The sequence below is a fragment of the Hordeum vulgare genome, chromosome 1H (assembly GCF_904849725.1).
Source record: "Hordeum vulgare subsp. vulgare chromosome 1H, MorexV3_pseudomolecules_assembly, whole genome shotgun sequence".
NCBI lineage: Eukaryota > Viridiplantae > Streptophyta > Magnoliopsida > Poales > Poaceae > Hordeum > Hordeum vulgare.
In genome coordinates, this window is record NC_058518.1 from 191,428,428 (window position 1) to 191,447,295 (window position 18,868).

The following is an 18,868-nucleotide window of genomic DNA, read 5'->3' on the forward strand; positions in this document are numbered from 1 at the left end:
TATGAATGTATTAGTCACATTTTAGTATTTACATACATCCATTTCTAAACAAACTTAAGACAAGAATTTTGGGACGGAGGGAGTACATCAGATCGTATGAGAGCTCCATTTCTAGACAAACTTAAGACAAGAATTTTGGACGGAGGAAGTACATCAGATCGTATGAGAGCTGAGTAGCTTCAGCATCGATCTGACACGCTAAACATCACACGAGCTTTCAGTAACACACAATTGCATTAGATAGAATCTGAACAATAGTAAAGAAAGATTACAATATGAAAAATCTTTGGATCCAATAGAATTACAACTGGACATTACAGGATCTATGATCTGTGTTCATGGTAGCTTCAGATGCTATAGAGTGGAACCATAGCCGGACGAAGAACAAGAGTGAAGCATTCTCCAATAACCAACATTTTCTCAATGTAGGCTTGTATGCTACTAAGAGCTTAGTTGTCTGGGGAAGGTCTTCGCAAATTGGCAGTGATCATGCTTTTGGATATCCTTGGAATGACAGCATGATACACTTGCAGCGTCTCCAAGATTTAGTCTTCCATATAATTCTTAGAGGAACCTACAAAGTTGCAGGAAAACTAAGGTCAATGAACTTCCACCAGAAATATGTCCAGAACATGACATCATTGAACTAGTAAAAATGCTGTAAAGTACAAGTTGCTTTTTTCCTGATAGGTTTCTCTTTGTTGAGATCAACAAAATATCTAAGTAAAAGATCAGTACCCCCTCTGTCACAAAATAAGTGTCCCAAATTTAGCACTAAGTTAGTACAAATTTAGTACTAAAGCAGCGACACTTATTTTGGGACAGAGGGAGTAGTACTTAAGTTCAGGCAAATCTGATGCAGCAGTGTACAAATCGAAACAAAGGAGCGTCACAATGCTGTAGAGTACAAGATGTTTTTTCATGATAAGTTTCTCTTTGTTGAGATCAACAAAACATCTAAGAAAAAGATAGGTAGTACTTAAGTTCAGGCAAATCTGATGCAGCAGTGTACAAAACTACAAATCGAAGCAAAAGGGCGCAAAGCTTCAGTATTTAAATTGAAATATGCGGTCATATGGCCAGCTAGCAGAATGGTCCGTAGAAAAAAGATACCAATCAAGAAAATCATTGACAGTCTACAGCTAAGCCAAGTAATCATGAGGAAATCAAAAGCATGAACCTGGAACTTAAAAGACTTCTGCAACTGATAGCAAAAGTTATTTTCATGATAAATGCTAAGCAACTAATTGTTGTTGAGAGAAAAGAAGCATTTGCATCATCATGCAAACAAGGCACATTAATATTTCAGCTCATATTACTACCAGGAATGCAATTAGTAGCAGAGCCTGGGATATCAGGCCATGACTTTATGCATATTTCAGTATGGTGATTTACATCTTATATAACTAAGGAGAATTCCACAAGATAAGTCTTAAAAAAATTAACATGAAAACAAGAATAAAATTATACTCTGAATATTCTATTGATCTTTCACCCATATTGTATAACTAAAGGAGTATGTTTTACAGAGCAGATGTAAGATGATTGAACAAGCCGAACATTATACCTCATATCCTAATGATCTTGGCAGCCCTGATCAGAGGGTTTGCCCGGGCAATCTCCTCCCGACCCACAGTTTTATAATCAAATGAGCAGTCGTGGCTTTCTGAATGCCGGTGGCGCGGACAAAAGAGCTTCTCACACCGGCAACGGAACCCGGTCAAACCAACTCTCTTGCGGCACACGTTGCAACGGTTAACGAACAGCACAGACGACAATGGCTCAACCACAATGGCCATTGACACCGCATCAGCATGTTTCCTCTTTTTGGAAGTCTCTATGGGAACAACCTCGCAGGGCCTGGACAAGAATTGAGCTGCCGGTGGTTGTGGTGGTGAGTGTGGAGGTTGTGGTTCTGGTATTTGAGCGGTTGGTGGTGGTGGTGTGGCTGGCGAAGGAGGCGAAGGTGTGGAGGAGGATGGCTTCAGGATCTCGGCCTCGTCCTTGTTGAGATCACAACTCTCCTGGGCCATTTGATTCGACACGGGTAAACAAATCAAGCAAACTGAGTCAAGCCCTGAGCTTGAACAATCAGATCAGGAGGAACTGAGGGTAGAAAGAGCAAGAAAATGAAGTCCTTGCAGGGAAGAAAAAAATCAGCAGAGAAACGGGAAAAGGTTGATATTTTCTGACCGTAGACACGAAACTCTAAAAGGAAAAATTAGATCTAGACAAGAAGAGATCAGGGCGATTGGTTTGAGAAACTGAAGCTTTCTTAGACCAAAGTAAAACGTGGAAATGGGTAGAAAATTCAGCGGAAGCTTCGTCAAGTAGGGAATTCTCCCTGGCCGAGTCGTGAGACGCCAAATCCCATCAACAAATCGAGCCAGGAGAAGATACTACACGGAGAAAGAGATCAGCACGAACCACTGAGAAAACCGAGAGATGGGACAGAACACAAAAATCCGCGAAACTAGAGTACGAGTATTTCCAGGCCAGATCAGAGCAGGCCAAACCCCGCAGGGAGGGACCGTGCCGCAACGGCGTGGATCGAGTTGAGACAGACAAAGAAGCCCGCCCGCAGGACGGACGAACCAAGAGCGGCAGCTGAACCGGGGTGAATTCGGTCGCGTCGAATCGACACCAAATTCTTCGGGCGCTCCGAATTGGGGAATTGGGGAAGCGGGGGAGGAGGAGGGGAAGTGAAAGGTGGGAGCTTTGGATGAGGGAGTAGAGAGGGGCGACTTGGTACCGCCCTCTCTTGAGGTGCCCGAAGAGCCAAAGAAGGGTGGAGGTAGTGTTGCAAGGATTTCATTGATGTTTTTTATTGGTTATTATTATGTTTTTTAGGGATTGTTTACGTGTTGTTGATTCCTTCAAAGGAAGAAGATGGACAAAACCACGCGACTGAAAACCCTAAAAAATATCGAGCCTTCTTTTTTTTAAGGAAAAAATATCAGAGCCTTCAGTTCTAGGTCATCAAAGATAAATTACAACATACTCCTTCAATTCAAAAATACTTGTCTTAAAAATGGATGAAAATCTAGATACGTCCATTTTAAGGACAAATATTTCCGGACGGATGGAGTATATGTTGCACTCTTTAGCAACTACACTTATTAATCCACGTCAGCATTTCACCATCCATACAAATATGTTATAGGTGATTTATCATGTCCACCTCAACCCACTATTCCTAACATGCTTCACAAAGTACCACTCAATTCAAGACACTATCATATAGACACCGCGAACATGAGAAACGACCAAGGCAACCTTTCATCATCCACCTCCCTACCATGAGTGGATGCGAATCTTTTCAAAACCATCATAACTACCAGCTGCGAGCCATAAAGATGGGTTTGGAAACAATCATCCTTTTAAGAAAGCATAATAGCTTATTGGTCTAGCAGGCATCTCGTCCACAGAATGTTTGAATGAACGCATTCTTCTTCCTTATACAACCAATAACAAATAGTAGAACTAAAGCTATAATCTTTTGGAAATGGTTTCAGCTATTGCTTCTTTGTTATCTTTCTTATTGAATCAAGATTCCTATATTTCGTGACGCTTATTCATCTACCAATTTTTTAAATGTTTATGAAACAAGAAATGAAAGCTACAACTATATATACGGGACCCGATGGGGTTTTCGACAAGTCTTTGATAAACCCTTGCTTTCCATCTCCATGCATATCCCCGTTCCACTTGCGTAGCAACTACTTTAGAATCCTATGTACTTTTCATCCACACAACTCTGAGCAAAAAGTAGAGTCATGACAGTGCAATTATCAATGAGGAATGTAACGGAGACCACCCTAGCAAGGTTGTCACTACATTATCATCATGCTTTCTAATGCAGCGAAATAAAGTGCTATGATGTCATGCATAAAAATATTTCATCAACATGGTCAAAGATTGCTTGCCTCGCTCAACAAAGTATTCTGGGTCTTCAAAAGCTTCTCATCCAACTTCCTCGTCAACCACATAATCTATTGTTGCAAAATAACGGGCACAAATAAGACCATAACAAAAATAAGAACATAAAAAGTTGTCGGGACCCCAATCCTAAGTCATAAGAACCCAACCTGTAACACATCACATCACTTTGCGGCCTCACGCACGGTAAACTCCACGGCTGCCATCTTACCTTGGCCGAGACCGTTTGCGTCTTTTGGCTCACGTATATGAATGTGTCGCTAGCATTCAAACGACAAAGAACCCGGATCGACATGACTAGTTATAAACCCAAGTGGTACATCCATATAGGGACAAGCATACATAACCCAGCAAAGCATGTGTCGGTCATCAGCGCGTGTAGACGAGTCATAGCAAGCTACAAGGACTCCATTACACCGCGTGACATTTCCCTGAAGGGACAGACACAACAGCAAAGAAGGATACATGTCGGTCAATCAATGTGTCCGGAGCAGTAGCAAGCTACCAAAGCTCGGTGGAAGCACAAAGAGGCATTTTCCCGTAAAGAGTACTACTAAAGGCACACAACTAGGTGTCGAATCCACACATATAATGCATTTTATAACATACACACAATATGCACGATATGTGTAGATACAACATGGCATCACAACATAACTCTATGACTCAAGCTTTTATTGAAGACTCGTAAGAATCAACATAGTATGATATTACAAACAGGGGTCTCGTGACCCGACACTCAAGTCATACAAACATCAAGCGAAAGCATAACATGTCTGGGTACAGACATCTACTAAAAGTGGCTGGAGGAGCCTGAAAAGCTACAATGACCCTACCAAAGGAACCAGACCTCTGTGTGGGATTCCCAAACTATTCCGGTCAACATCGAACACATCGCGTAGAAACCTTTAATGAGACAAAAATCTTCTCTTCAAAAATATAAATAAAGCAACCGTGAGTACAAATGTACTCAGCAAGACTTACATCAGAACTATCTACATATGCATCAGTATCAATGAAGGGATTGTAGGGTTTGACTACAACAAGCCAGCTTTGACTCTTGGCTAACCTATACTACGACTACAAGTTCTTTCTTTGAGGTGGGATAGCGCACACGAGTCCACATATTCACCAATTCAATACACCACTATGGATCCACTCTCGTCTCCCTACGAGAAGGCCATCCATAACACTCACACTTATCTTGCATATTTTAGAGTATCCATTTAAATTGTCTATGTACCACGTAATGTTTCCAAGTAGTCCATATCCAAGGACGCGGCTATTCGAACAGATTAAATCACCCTGCAGGGGTATACTTCTTCACACACGCTTTCACCACTTATCACCATATGCACGTCATGCATCTCGGCAACCTTCAAGCGGAAGCACTGGCGTGGGTGTCGGCCACGACCGTTAACCACACAAGACCCTAGTCCAGGTTTATCGCCTATTTGAGACTGAACCTGCAAGGAAGTTTGACCGAGGTTTCCTCTATGGCCCCAAATGATGTGCGCAGGGTTCCCAAGCCCACCATCCGGGTGCCACTTGGTACACCGTGCCACTGTGTATCTACCGCAGTGAAGCCTACCCCGTCGGGCAGAGCTAAACACGGCCGCCAACACTTTTCCTACAAACACCAGGACAGAGATCTAGGCGATTAATAAGCCGATCGGGGTCATATTTCAGGGCCCAATGCATGGTAGTATCTTGTCTTGGATAATATACATAGAACTCGGTTCTTAAGGACGGTCCCAATGAGACAACCCACCATGTACTCCAACATGGCCTCTCATCGCTACCTTTACCAAATCGGATTCACACCTTTACTCTCACACTGTGGGACATGAACACAACCATTCCGATTCATCGACCAGATGGATCAGACCCGACACGACTCTAAGCATAGTAGGTAGAGTAAGAAAGCATGGATGAGTAAGCATAACAAGGCCTAGGCAGTTGCTACTCATGCTAAGTGGTTTCAACTATTTACTGTGGCAAAATCAGGTCATGCAGAGGAATGGGTTCAACTACCGAGAACATGTAAGAAATGAATCGTGTTTGTACTAATGCAATAAAATAGAGCAGGAGCGAGAGAATGGGATTGTATCGAAATGTTCAAGGGGGGGGGGTTGCTTGCCTAACAGTTCTGAAGATAGCAATGAGTCTTCATCAATGTCAACAATCACACCATCAGAACCATCGTCTACCGATGGGGGAACAACACCGGCAAACAAGAAAGAATAATATTTACTTCACGAAAATGCAACACTATGATGCATGATCATGACATGAAAATGAAATGTGGCATGGCTAATGTAGCTACCACTTCTTAGGTTGAAGCTGATTTGAATCAAAATCCAAATGTCACTTCAAATAAGGTATTTTTCAAATACCCCTTTAATTGATTTGACCCGATGCTCAGGTATAACATGTTTTATCATGCATGAAAATAGTACCATTGGATTCCTTGAATTTTTCTGATCATTTTTGATATATAAATTATTTCCATTGGAGTTATATTTTACTTTTTATGATTTTTCAAAGTTTTCAGCATTTTCTGGAATTATTTTTATATTAGAAAACCCATTTATTGCGTCAGCTCTGCATCATCAGTCAACAGGGCCTCATGAGGTCAAACCTGACCAGTGGGGTCCACACGTGAGTGTCATACTTAACTAATAGAGTTAAATTAATTCTAATTTTAAATTAGAGGCGTTGGGGCCCACTAGTAGTGTCTCATGGCTTAATTAATTGGTGATTAGTCTTAGGCTAATCACGTGACGACGGGGACCCACCGGTGAGTGTCACCAGCCGGCGAGGTCGCCGCCGGTGACCACAGGGGACGGCGGTGTCCGCTCCAGAGGCCGAGAGGGCGATGGAGAACGGCACCGGGGCGTTGCCCGCACTCGGGCGCATCCATGGGAGGTCGTGGGAGGTGCTGGGGTCGCCGGAATTGTGGTCGGCGACAAGGTGTGCGGCGGCGGCTCGGACTTGGTCAGGCGAGGGGTTGGTGGCATGAGAGGAGCAGCTGGAGGCGGCCATGGTTTCCTGCGAGTGCGGTGAGTGCGGAGAGGTGCTCGGCTGCGGCCCTAGGTGGCTTAGCCACGGCGGCACCATGGCCGGCGGCAACAACCTTCGGGCTCCGATGGCACACGACGCTAGGAGAGGGGAACGACGATCAGGCAAGGGGGAAACGGATTCGGAGCTCACCGTGGAGCTTCTGGTGTTGTCGGCAGGGTGGGGGACGCGCGGAATCCGGCGAATCGGCGGCGACATGGCCATGGCGGCTCGACCATGAGAGGGAGGCAGAGGAAGCGAGGGGGAGAGGGCGAAAGAGGAGGGGAACAGATCCATACGACACTCGGAAGCTTATCCCCAGTGTCGCGCAGGCTAGGAGGGGCCAACCAGGCAGCTGCCTGCGTGGAGGCCTCGGCCACACGTCGTGCCCTGCTTCCCCTGTGCCCACTGGCACGAGGAGGAAGACGAAAGGGAGCGCGAGGTGGGCTGGGCCGGCTGTGCCAGGTAAGTTTTCCTTTTTCTTTTCCTTTTATTTTTTTTTCTGTTTTACAATTCTAACATCTGTTTCGTTTTGTTTTGGCTCCAACCCTAGGCCAAAAATATTGAAATCATTTGTGGGGTTTTGTTTGGACAATTTCCAAGTTCCACAAAAAGATTCAATATTTTTGAAATAACTAATATTTATAGTTATTTGTTTTGGCAATTTCCCGTGCCTTTTGTGGATTAATTTCAATGTCAAAAGTGATTGAAAATAAAAGTCATCACTGAAATGTTGTTGTCAACATTTATCAGAAAATATGAACATTTTTTAAACCATTTTGGGTTCATTAAAAATCACACTTAGTAGAATTTCCTTTAGTGAGGTGAAGTTCTAGGGTTTTGTTATTCCAAATTTCAAAAATATTTGGGTTTAACATGATGCAAGGTGATGATGCAAATGATTGCAACAAATTATTCTAGGGCTGTGACAACTCACCCCCACTAAACAAGAATCTCGTCCCGAGATTCATGCGTAGGGTAAGAGGACTCAGGGGACACTGGCTATCACGATCTTCATGATCCAATTGCCCTTCTCGGAGATATTGACTAATTTCATCAGGTTGATCTTGGCATCTTCGTCTCTGAGGTTTTCATCTAACACGACGACAAAAGAACAGGAAGACTCTACCAGATTCGATCTCCTCGAAGATAGAGCAACTCATGATCAACTCTTAGAATGAGACGTAGGAACGTCCCTTGAGCTGAGACACAAAACACATAATAGGAATGAGGAAATGAAGCATATGACAGAGATTCAATTGGTAGGCAACAATTCCACGCTTAAAATAGATGGTGACAGGGTTTCAAAGTAGCGAGGAGTTAAGTTGCCCTTCATACCATAACGGGGCACCTTAGGAAGGTGACTCATAGAGTTATTCCCTTAAGTGGCAAAAGAATTACTTTTGATCTAAAGATCATTGAAACTCCTCATACCAGGGTAAGGCAATTCACAAAGGATTGTTTGAAAGAATTTAGAAGAATGGCATACTCAGTTTGGAAGAGACTAGAGTTATAGAGCAACTCGGCAACGGAAGGCACATTCCAATTGATACCGAAGGTATAACCCAGTGTCTGAGCATGCTCTCAAGAACTTGAGCATTCCCAATCCATCAAGATTTACCAACATCCATGCCAAGGAACGAAATCTGGATAATCGACCGAGAGACATTTAGCCCTCCGCTTCTAATGTTCTCCTTGATGTACTAGCACAACCCAATTATAGGTCATGCTTGATATCTAGCACATCAAGTATAGGTCGGACTTCGAAGCTCCAAGGGGGTCCATGAGGAACAACTTCCAAAATAAGTCATACAAAGACCTCACGGGGAGATGGCTAAGGTTGCTGATGCAAGATATTATAATATTAAGTCTTCCAGCTAGGTGTGTTAGCCATGACATCACTTTACCGGGTTATAGAGAGACCAATATTATAATTCTTGGGAAAATTTCCAACCATTATAACTACCTGAGATTCAGCTCTAGTTGGTGAGAAGATGTTTCAGACTCAGCATGTTTGAAAAGAAAGTTTGCAACACAAATCGACGAGATAACATTGCGAGATTCTCGGGAAGTGAACTACGGAAGACAACTCCAAAACATGAGCTGGATTGTAAGACCCACGTAAACATAGTGTCCAACACAAATGTGAACACATATAAATCTTACAACAAAACACTACCGAGTTCTGGGTGGGAATCATCATTGCGGATGACGAAGCCATGTGCAAGTCCGTCTGGTACCTTCAGGAATGGCACTTAACTTCTTTTCCTTCAACAAATAAATCATGTGCTAGGAATTACATATGGAGTGGAGATGATTAGTCTATCAAACCATAGAATACTTCGCACGTGCGTGACTGACTTGGGATGATTCCGAAGAAAACAAAATAACTTATCTCAAATTCATGATGGCAACTTGCATCAATTCCACATGAATGGAGAAGAAGTCACTTCTTGCACCTAACATATACCTCGTGCTCGAGACACGAAGACAATGTCTACAAAGTTTCCAGCACTAGCTTAATGTCCAACATAAGTTATGGAGAAGACAAAGGCGCTGCTAATGGGCTCAACAACAGTTCATCAAATTATCCATTTAGATGGAATTCCACAACTATGTGAGCAATATAATAGTATTGGTCACATCAAAGAATATAAAGGTGTATGCTCAAGGAAATCCACGAGTAAGACACCGTTACGAAAATCTTTGGTTTTGAGTTTGATTTTACGATTGCCCACACTCAAATTAAAAATTGGACAAGATAATATATGCAACATTTGATCACACGAATCAACCGATGAGAATATCATCTTTCTTCAGGACTCACACAACAGAAAAGATATCCCTACAAAATGAACTAAGTTTGGCAAAGCTTTTATCTTCCAACTCTCCAAGTTGTTGTTTAGCTTAACCAACTAGTTTCATGGGTATCCAACATGGATTCTTGGAGAAGGGGTGGTTTATAGGGAAACCAACTTGATCACGAGGTCACCATAACGGTCAAGGAACAACCTGGTAATACTTCCGAGAAGATATTCGAAAAACCACGAACCACCGGTATGTTATTAAGCTCGGGAGCAATCTCGCTTTTCAGGGCAAGATGATATGATCAAAGAGCAAAGGATTGACACAATCCTAGCTCATTGATTGAAAAGTGCACCATGAAAAATGGACTAGGTAGCCCAATTAATCTTAGTATGACGATTCAATCACCATCACCATAAGAGTGAATTTATTGTCCATTAACTACCAAGCAATGGCATTGCTGGGAGTATTGATTTCACACATCATGGTTCATTTGTCCATATTCCGGTTACAACCAACACGGAAACCGAGGGATGAATAATGAGGTCGAGAAGTATTACAACATCAAGAGTTCGTAAGAGATGGTGCAATTCTCACGACATACTTGACAAAAGGGGTAATACTCCAAGATAGAACAGAACAAAAGCTGGATTGGCATTTTGATCTGCGGAATACAACTACTTTGACCCAATCCAAGAAATGGATGAGGTACTGGATTTTGCTTCTCTGAGTCATTATGAAATAGAACAACTTGACAGAGCACAAGAATAATAGGCATCGATGACACAAATGCACAACTACTCTTAACTATCCTCTATAAATGAAGGTCAGAATACGTACAACTAAGTAGGACCAACTCAAGATCACACGATTTTCTGAGTTGTGGATGCATAGATTAGCATGTCGAACAAGTTCAACATAATTCTTCCAGATAACCCATGCAGAAGGGCAGAGTTTGCAGAATCACAATATGGAGTAGAGAACTCATCACGAGCACTCTTGTTATGATCTTTAGTTCACGAAGAACGTCTGCCGCAGATGGTCCATGGTATTAGAAGAATGATATACCACGAACCTTGGAAACTACAACAAGGTTACTAATCATTCTAAAGGAACTAGCAACACTATCAACAGAAGTGAGCAGAATGATCCTTCGGTTCAAGAACCCAGAAATATAATACCTACTAGGTAAATAACATCACAGGATGTTTTCGAAAGGATGGCTAGAATTATCACACTGGGAACCAAAACACATCTATACTATTGGGTGGTTTTCGGAGGTGGCATGGTTTCCTAATACTTCAACAATAGGTCGAGGTAATAAAGTACCTCAACACAATAATTAGTGTGCTTTGTCTGGCCCAAAAGACATTAACTCGGGATGAGAGGATTTGCAATTGCATTAGATTATTTAGAAACTTTGGAGAACTCGGAAAGCATAACGGCTGCACGGGCATGAAATATGAGGCAACCTGCAAGAAAACTGAGAACATAACAATTGAATTCTTATGAAGACACTGATCCACGAAGACAACAACTTTTATATAAGTCTCCGGCATTGTAACTAGTCATCCTAATGAATAGATGAGAAAGCCTAATTCTTAAACCCCGTAGAATAAGGAATAGGATGACTCAAAATAAGAATGATACAAGGAAAGGAGTAACATGAGCATTATGTTCCCTTCCCCAAACAATTCCCTTATATAATTAAAGAGTTGCTAGACTTAGCATCGACCAGTTTGGCTTGGTTATCCTACAGGAAGTCAAGCTCTGATACCTAAGCTGTCAGGACCCCGATCCTAAGTCATAAGAACCCAGCCTGTAACACATCACATCACTTTGTGGCCTCACGCACGGTAAAATCCACGGCTGCCACCTAACCTTGGCCGGGACCGTTTGCGTATTTTGGCTCACGTATATGAATGTGTTGCTAGCATTCAAACGACAAAGAACCCGGGTCGACATGACTAGTTATAAACCCAAGTGGTACATCCGTACAGGGACATGCATACATAACCCAACAAAGTAGGTGTTGGTCATCAACGCGTGTAGACGAGTCGTAGCAAGCTACAAGGACTCCATTACACCGCGTGACATTTCCCCGAAGGGACAGACACAAAAGCAAAGAAGGATACATGTCGGTCACTCAATGTGTCCGGAGGAGTAGTAAGCTACTAAAGCTCGGTGGAAGCACAAAGAGGCATTTTCCTGTAAAGAGTACTACTAAAGGCACACAACTAGGTGTTGAATCCCTCACATATAATGCATTTCATAACATACACACAATATGCAGGATATGTGTAGATACAACATGGCATCACAACATAACTCTATGACTCAAGCTTTTATTAAAGACTCGTAAGAATCAACATAGTATGATATTACAAACAGATGTCTTGTGACCCGACACTCAAGTCATACAAACATCAGGCGAAATCATAACATGTCTAGGTACACACATCTACTAAAAGTGGCTGGAGGAGCTTGAAAAGCTACAATGACCCTACCAAAGGAACAGGACCTCTGTCTGGGATTCCCAAACTATTCCGGTCAACATCGAACACATCGCGTAGAAACCTTTAATGAGACAAAAATATTCTCTTCAAAAACATAAATAAAGCAACCGTGAGTACAAAGGTACTCAACAAGACTTACATCAGAACTATCTACATATGCATCAATATCAATGAAGGGATTGTAGGGTTTGACTGCTACAAGCCAGCTTTGACTCTTGGCTAACCTGTACTACGACTACAAGTTCTTTCTTTGAGGTGGGATAGCGCACACGAGTCCGCATATTCACCAATTCAATACACCACTATGGATCCACTCTCGTCTCCCTACGAGAAGGCCATCCATAGCACTCACACTTATCTTGCATATTTTAGAGTATCCATTTAAATTGTCTACGTACCACGTAATGTTTCCAAGTAGTCCATATCAGAGGACGCGGCTATTCGAACAGATTAAATCACCCTGCAGGGGTATACTTCCTCACACACGCTCTCACCACTTATCACCATATGCAAGTCATGTTTCTCGGAAACCTTCAAGCGGAGGCACTAGCGTGGGTGTCGGCCACGACCGTTAACCACACAAGACCCTAGTCTAGGTTTATCGCCTATTTGAGACTAAACCCGCAAGGAAGTCCGGCCGAGGTTTCCTCTACGGCCCCAAACGATGCGCGCAAGGTTTCCAAGCCCACCATCCGGGTGCCACTTAGTACATCGTGCCACTGTGTATCTACCGCAGTGAAGCCTACCCCATCGGGCAGAGCTAAACACGGCTGCGAACACTTTTCCTACAAACACCAGAACCTAATTGCAACTCCTGGATAGAGATCTAGGCGCTCAATAAGTCAAGCGAGGTCATATTTCAGGGCCCAATGCATGGTAGTATCTTGTCTTGGGTAACATACACAGAACTCCATTCTTAAGGACGGTCCCAATGAGACAACCCACCATGTACTCCTACATGGCTTCCCATCGCCACCTTTACCAAATTGGATTCACACCTTTACTCTCACATTGTGGGACATGAACACAACCATTCTGATTCATCGACCAGATGGATCAGACCCGACACGACTCTAAGCATAGTTGGCACAGTAAGGAAGCATGGATGAGTAAGCACAACAAGGCTCAGGCAATTGCTACTCATGCTAAGTGGTTTCAACTATTTACTGTGGCAAAACCAGGTCATGCAGAGGAATGGGTTTAACTACCGAGAACATGTAACAAATAAATCGTGTTTGTCCTAATGCAATAAAAGATAGCATGAGTGAGAGAATGGGATTGTATCGAATTGTTCAAGTGGGGGTTTGCTTGCCTGACAGTTCTGAAGATAGCAACGAGTCTTCATCAATGTCAACGATCACATCGCCGTAACCATCGTCTATCGAGGGGGGAACAACACCGGCAAACAAGAAAGAACAATATTTACTCCACGGAAATGCAACACTATGATGCATGATCATGACATGAAAATTAAATGTGGCATGGCTAATGTAGCTACCACTTCTTAGGTTGAAGCAGATTTGAATCAAAATTCAAATATCACTTCAAATAAGGTATTTTTCAAACACCCCTTTAATTGATTTGACCTGATTCTCAGGTATAACTTGTTTTATCATGCATGAAAATAGCACCATTGGATTCCTTGAATTTTTCTGATCATTTTTTATATATAAATTATTTCCATTGGAGTTATATTTTATTTTCTATGATTTTTCAAAGTTTTCAGCATTTTTTGGAATTATTTTTATATTAGAAAACCCATTTATTGCGTCAGCTCTGCGTCATCATTTAACAGGGCCTCATGAGGTCAAACGTGACCAGTGGGGTCCACACGTGAGTGTCATATTTGACTAATAGAGTTAAATTAATTCTAATTCTTAAATTAGAGGTGTTGGGGCCCACTGGTAGTGTGTCATGGCTTAATTAATTGGTGATTAGTCTTACGCTAATCACCTGATGACATGGACCCAACGGTCAGTGTCTCCAGCCGGCGAGGTCGCCGCTGGTGACCACAGGGGACAGCGGTGTCCGCTCCAGAGGCCGAGAGGGCGACGTAGAACGGCATCGGGGCGTTGCCCGCACTCGGGTGCATCCATGGGAGGTCGCGGGAGGCGCTGGGCTCGCCAGAATTGTGGCCGGCGACAAGTTGTGCAGCGGCGACGGCTCGGACTTGGTCAGGCGAGGGGTTGTGGGGCATGAGAGGAGCAGCTGGAGGCGACTACCGTTTCCTGCGAGCGCGGCGAGTGTAGAGAGGTGCTCGGCTACGGCCCTAGGTGGCTCTAGCCATGGCGGTACCATGGCCCGCGGGAACAGCCTTCGGGCTCCGGTGGCACACGACGCTAGGAGAGGGGAACGACGATGAGGCAAGGGGAGAAAACGGATCCAGAGCTCACCGTGGAGCTTCTGGTGTTGTCGGCAGGGTCGGGGGCGCGCGGAATCCGACGGATCGGCGACGACATGGCCATGGCGGCTCGACCATGAGAGGGAGGCACAGGAAGCAAGGGGGAGAGAGGCGAAAGAGGAGGGTAACGGATCCAGACGGCACTCGGGAGCTTATCCCCAGCGTCGCGTTAGGAGGGGCCATGCAGGCAGCTACCTGCGTGGAGGTTGATAACCCACAAGTATAGGGGATCGCAACAGTTTTTGAGGGTAGAGTATTCAAACCAAATTTGGTGATTCCACACAAGGGGAAGCCAAAGAATATTCTCGAGTATTAGTAGTTGAGTTATCAATTCAACCACACCTGAAAGACTTAGTATCTGCAGCAAAGTTTCAGTAGCAAAGTAGTGTGATAGCAATGGTAGCAACGATAATAGCAGCAGCAGTGACAGCAGTAGCGGCAAAGTAATGTAGCGAGGACCAGTAGGAAAAACTCGTAGGCATTGAATCGGTGATGGATAATTATGCCGGATGACATTCATCATGCAACATTTATAACATGGGGAGATAAGTAACTAGCTCCAGTTCGTCAATGTAATGTAGGCATGCATTCTGTATATAGTCATACGTGCTTATGGAAAAGAACTTGCATGACATCTATTGTCCATCCCTCCCGTGGCAGTGGGGTCTTAATGGAAACTACGGGATATTAAGGTTCTCCTTTTAATATAGAACCGGAACAAAGCATTAGCACTTAGTGAATACAAGAACTCCTCATACTATAGTCATCTCCGGGAGTGGTTCCGACTATTGTCACTCTGGGGTTGCCGGGTCATAACACATAGTAGGTGACTACAACTTGCAAGATTGGATCAAGAACACACATATATTGCAGAAAACATAATAGGTTCAGATCTGAAATCATGTCACTCGGGCCCTAGTGACAAGCATTAAGCATAACAAAGTAGTAGCAACATCAATCTCAGAACATAGTGGATACTAGGGATCAATCCCCATCAAAACTAACTTGATTACATGATAGATCTCATCCAGCCCATCACCGTCCAGCAAGCCTACAATGAGATTACTCATGAACAATGAAGAGCATCATGGAATTGGCGATGAAGGATGGTTGGTGATGACGAAGGCGTCGATTCCCCCTCTCCGGAGCCCAGAACGGACTTTAGATCTGCCCTCCAAAGGAAGAACAGGTGGTGGCGGCGGCTCCGTATCGTAAAACGCGATGAACTCTTCTCCTTGATTTTTTTCCGGTTGAAGGAGAATATATAGAGCTGGAATTGGAGGCGGCGGAGCCCCGAGGGGCCCACAAGCTTGCCACGCCCGACCGGGGGGGGGGGCTGGTGGGCTTGTGAGCTCCTGGCTCCGTCCCTCCAGTTGATTCTTGCGCCAGTATTTTTTATATATTCCACAAAAATTCCTTGTAAATTTCCAGGTCATTCCGAGAACTTTTATTTTTGCGCAAAAACAACACCATGGCAATTTTGCTGAAAACAACATTAGTCCGGGTTAGTTCCATTCAAATCATGCAAATTAGAGACCAAAACAAGGGCAAAAGAGTTTGTAAAAGTAGATACGATGGTGACGTATCAACTCCCCCAAGCTTAAAGCCTTGCTTGTCCTCAAGCAATTCAGTTGACAAACTGAAAGAGACAAAAGAAAAACTTTTACGAACTTTATTTGTTCTTGTTGTTGCAATTATGTCTAACTCATATTCAGATTTTCAGCAAGATCATAAGCTAACCACATAAGCAATGACATATAGGTCTTATGAAGTACTCATATCAATGGCATAATCAACTAGCGAGCAATAATAATAAGTTTCAAACGTCAACACTTCAATCAAAACAATCATGAAGCAATATGAGCAGGTGGTATCTCGCTAGCACTTTCTGAGACGGCAAAACATAAATGCAGAGCACCTTCAAAGACCAAGGGCTGACTAAACATTGTAATTCATGGTAAAGAAGATCCAGTCACAGTCATACTCAATAACAATTAATAGCAAAGCATGAAAATGACAGAGGTGCTCTCTAATTGGTGCCTTTTATAAGAAGAGGATGACTCAACAGAAACGTAAATATATAGACCCTTCGCAGAGGGAAGCATTGATTTGCAGAGGTGCCAGAGCTCAAGCTTTTAAGACAGAGATAAATAATTTTGGGTGGTATGCTTTCATTTTCAACGCAATGACCAAGAGTTTTCACCATCTTCCATGCTACACACACTATAGGCGGTTCCCAAACAGAAAAGTAAAGTTTTGACTCCCCCACCACCGATCAATCACACTCCATGACTAGCCGAATCCTCGGGTGCCGTCCATACCAACAACAATCCAGGGGGAGTTTTGTTTGCAATTATCTTTTCGATTTGAGCATGGAACTGGGCATTCCAATTACCGACTCCTTTCTCGTGAGTGATAGTGAATAAATATGTATCGAGGATAACACGCCTAGCATGGAAGATACTAACCGCCCCTTGTCACCACATGAGCGGTTCGGGCATACAAAACAGATTATTGTTTGAAGGTTTAGAGAGTGGCACATGCAAATTTACTTGGAATTACAGGTAGATACCGCATATAGGTAGGTATGGTGGACTCATATGGAACAACTTTGGGTTTATGGAAGTGGATGCACAAGCAGTATTCCCGCTTAGTAAAAATGAAGGCTAGCAAAAGACTGGGAAGCGACCAACTAGCGAGCGACAACAGTCATCAATATGCATTGAAATTGACCAACATTGAGTGCAAACGTGAGTAGGATATAAATCACCATGACCATGAATATCATAGTGGCTATGTTGATTTTGTTTCAACTACATGCGTGAACATGTGCCAAGTCAAGCCACTTGAATCATTCAAAGGAGGATACCATCATATCATACTACATGATAATCATCTTGAAATTCATGTTGGCATCCAAGACAAACCATTATAAGCTCCTAGCTAAATAAGCATGGCATCAGAAACTATGATCTCTAAGTTGGCATTACAAACATGTTTCTCTCATAACAAAGCTGAATTAGGAATGATGAGCTAGTCATATTTACAAAAACAAAATAGGTCGAGTTCATACCAGCTTTTCCAGACTCAGCCATTTCATCATATATCGTCATTATTGCCTTTCACTTGCACGACCGAATGATGTGAACAATAATAAGAGTGCTCGTGCATTGGACTACGCTGGAATCTGCAAGCAAACACAAAGGAGAAGACAAAGTAATATGGTTCTTTGACAGATAAACAGATATGCATGCGAGATCCACTAAACATTGTAACCATGGTCTTCTACCTTGACCCAAAGAAAAATAAAACTATTTACACGGGAAAGCTCCCAACAAGCAAAATAAGAAAGGGAAATATTTTTGGTTTTTTTAAACACCACTAAGCAAGCTGGAAAGCAAACTTACAACTATTTTTTTTGTTATTCTCAATGTAAACAAACACACGAGAAGGAAGCAAGAAAAAGAAATAAACTAGCATGGAAGATACAATGGCAAGGTGTAAACACCGACTAACAAAGTGAAAGTGTAAGCATGAATATCAAGTCGGTGAGAAACACGTACTCCCCCAAGCTTAGGCTTTTGGCCTAAGTTGGTCTACTCCCACGGAGGGAAATAACCGTCTCCGGGGTACTCTAGAGTGTACCGAGGGTGCCACTGCTGGGTGAGCTCCTCTGGCTCCCACTGATAAACTGGCGTCTGGTATTCGACTGGCAGCTCAGGCACGGGCGCCTGTGGTGGCGCTATGCCCCAATATGCGTAGATGTCCGAGGGCATAATAATGTACCTGCCTAGATGAAGATTGAACAAAGAAGGAGCAGACAAGGTAATAGTCTCACGAGTACCCTGGCTAAACACCAAGTTATAAATCATCCTCTTATTATTATCTTTATCAAGAAAGTCATGGCGAACCATGCTATCATAATCTAGATATCTCTTAGGAAGAAGCATCTCTTCTTCCTCTTGCAGTCTAATAGGTATCTCAAAATGTCTAGCAAGACGGGTAGCATAGATACCTCCATAAACAGCGCCAGTTGATTCTTGCGCCAGTATTTTTTATATATTCCACAAAAATTCCTCATAAATTTCCAGGTCATTCCGAGAATTTTTATTTCTGCACAAAAACAACACCATGGCAATTCTGCTGA

At 43.1% G+C, this 18,868-nt stretch overlaps 1 protein-coding gene across 1 annotated transcript; it reads right to left on the minus strand.

Annotated features, from left to right (window-relative positions):
• Positions 1 to 215: 215 nt before the first annotated feature.
• Positions 216 to 2,778, minus strand: LOC123428503 (zinc finger AN1 domain-containing stress-associated protein 15-like). Its single transcript, XM_045112726.1, has 2 exons — positions 1,568 to 2,778; positions 216 to 574 (listed from the first exon to the last, which is right to left on the minus strand). Exon 1 carries the CDS (start codon positions 2,031 to 2,033, stop codon positions 1,569 to 1,571), a length of 465 nt encoding a protein of 154 aa, XP_044968661.1. The 5' UTR covers positions 2,034 to 2,778; the 3' UTR covers positions 216 to 574; position 1,568.
• Between the last annotated feature and the right edge of the window lie 16,090 nt (positions 2,779 to 18,868).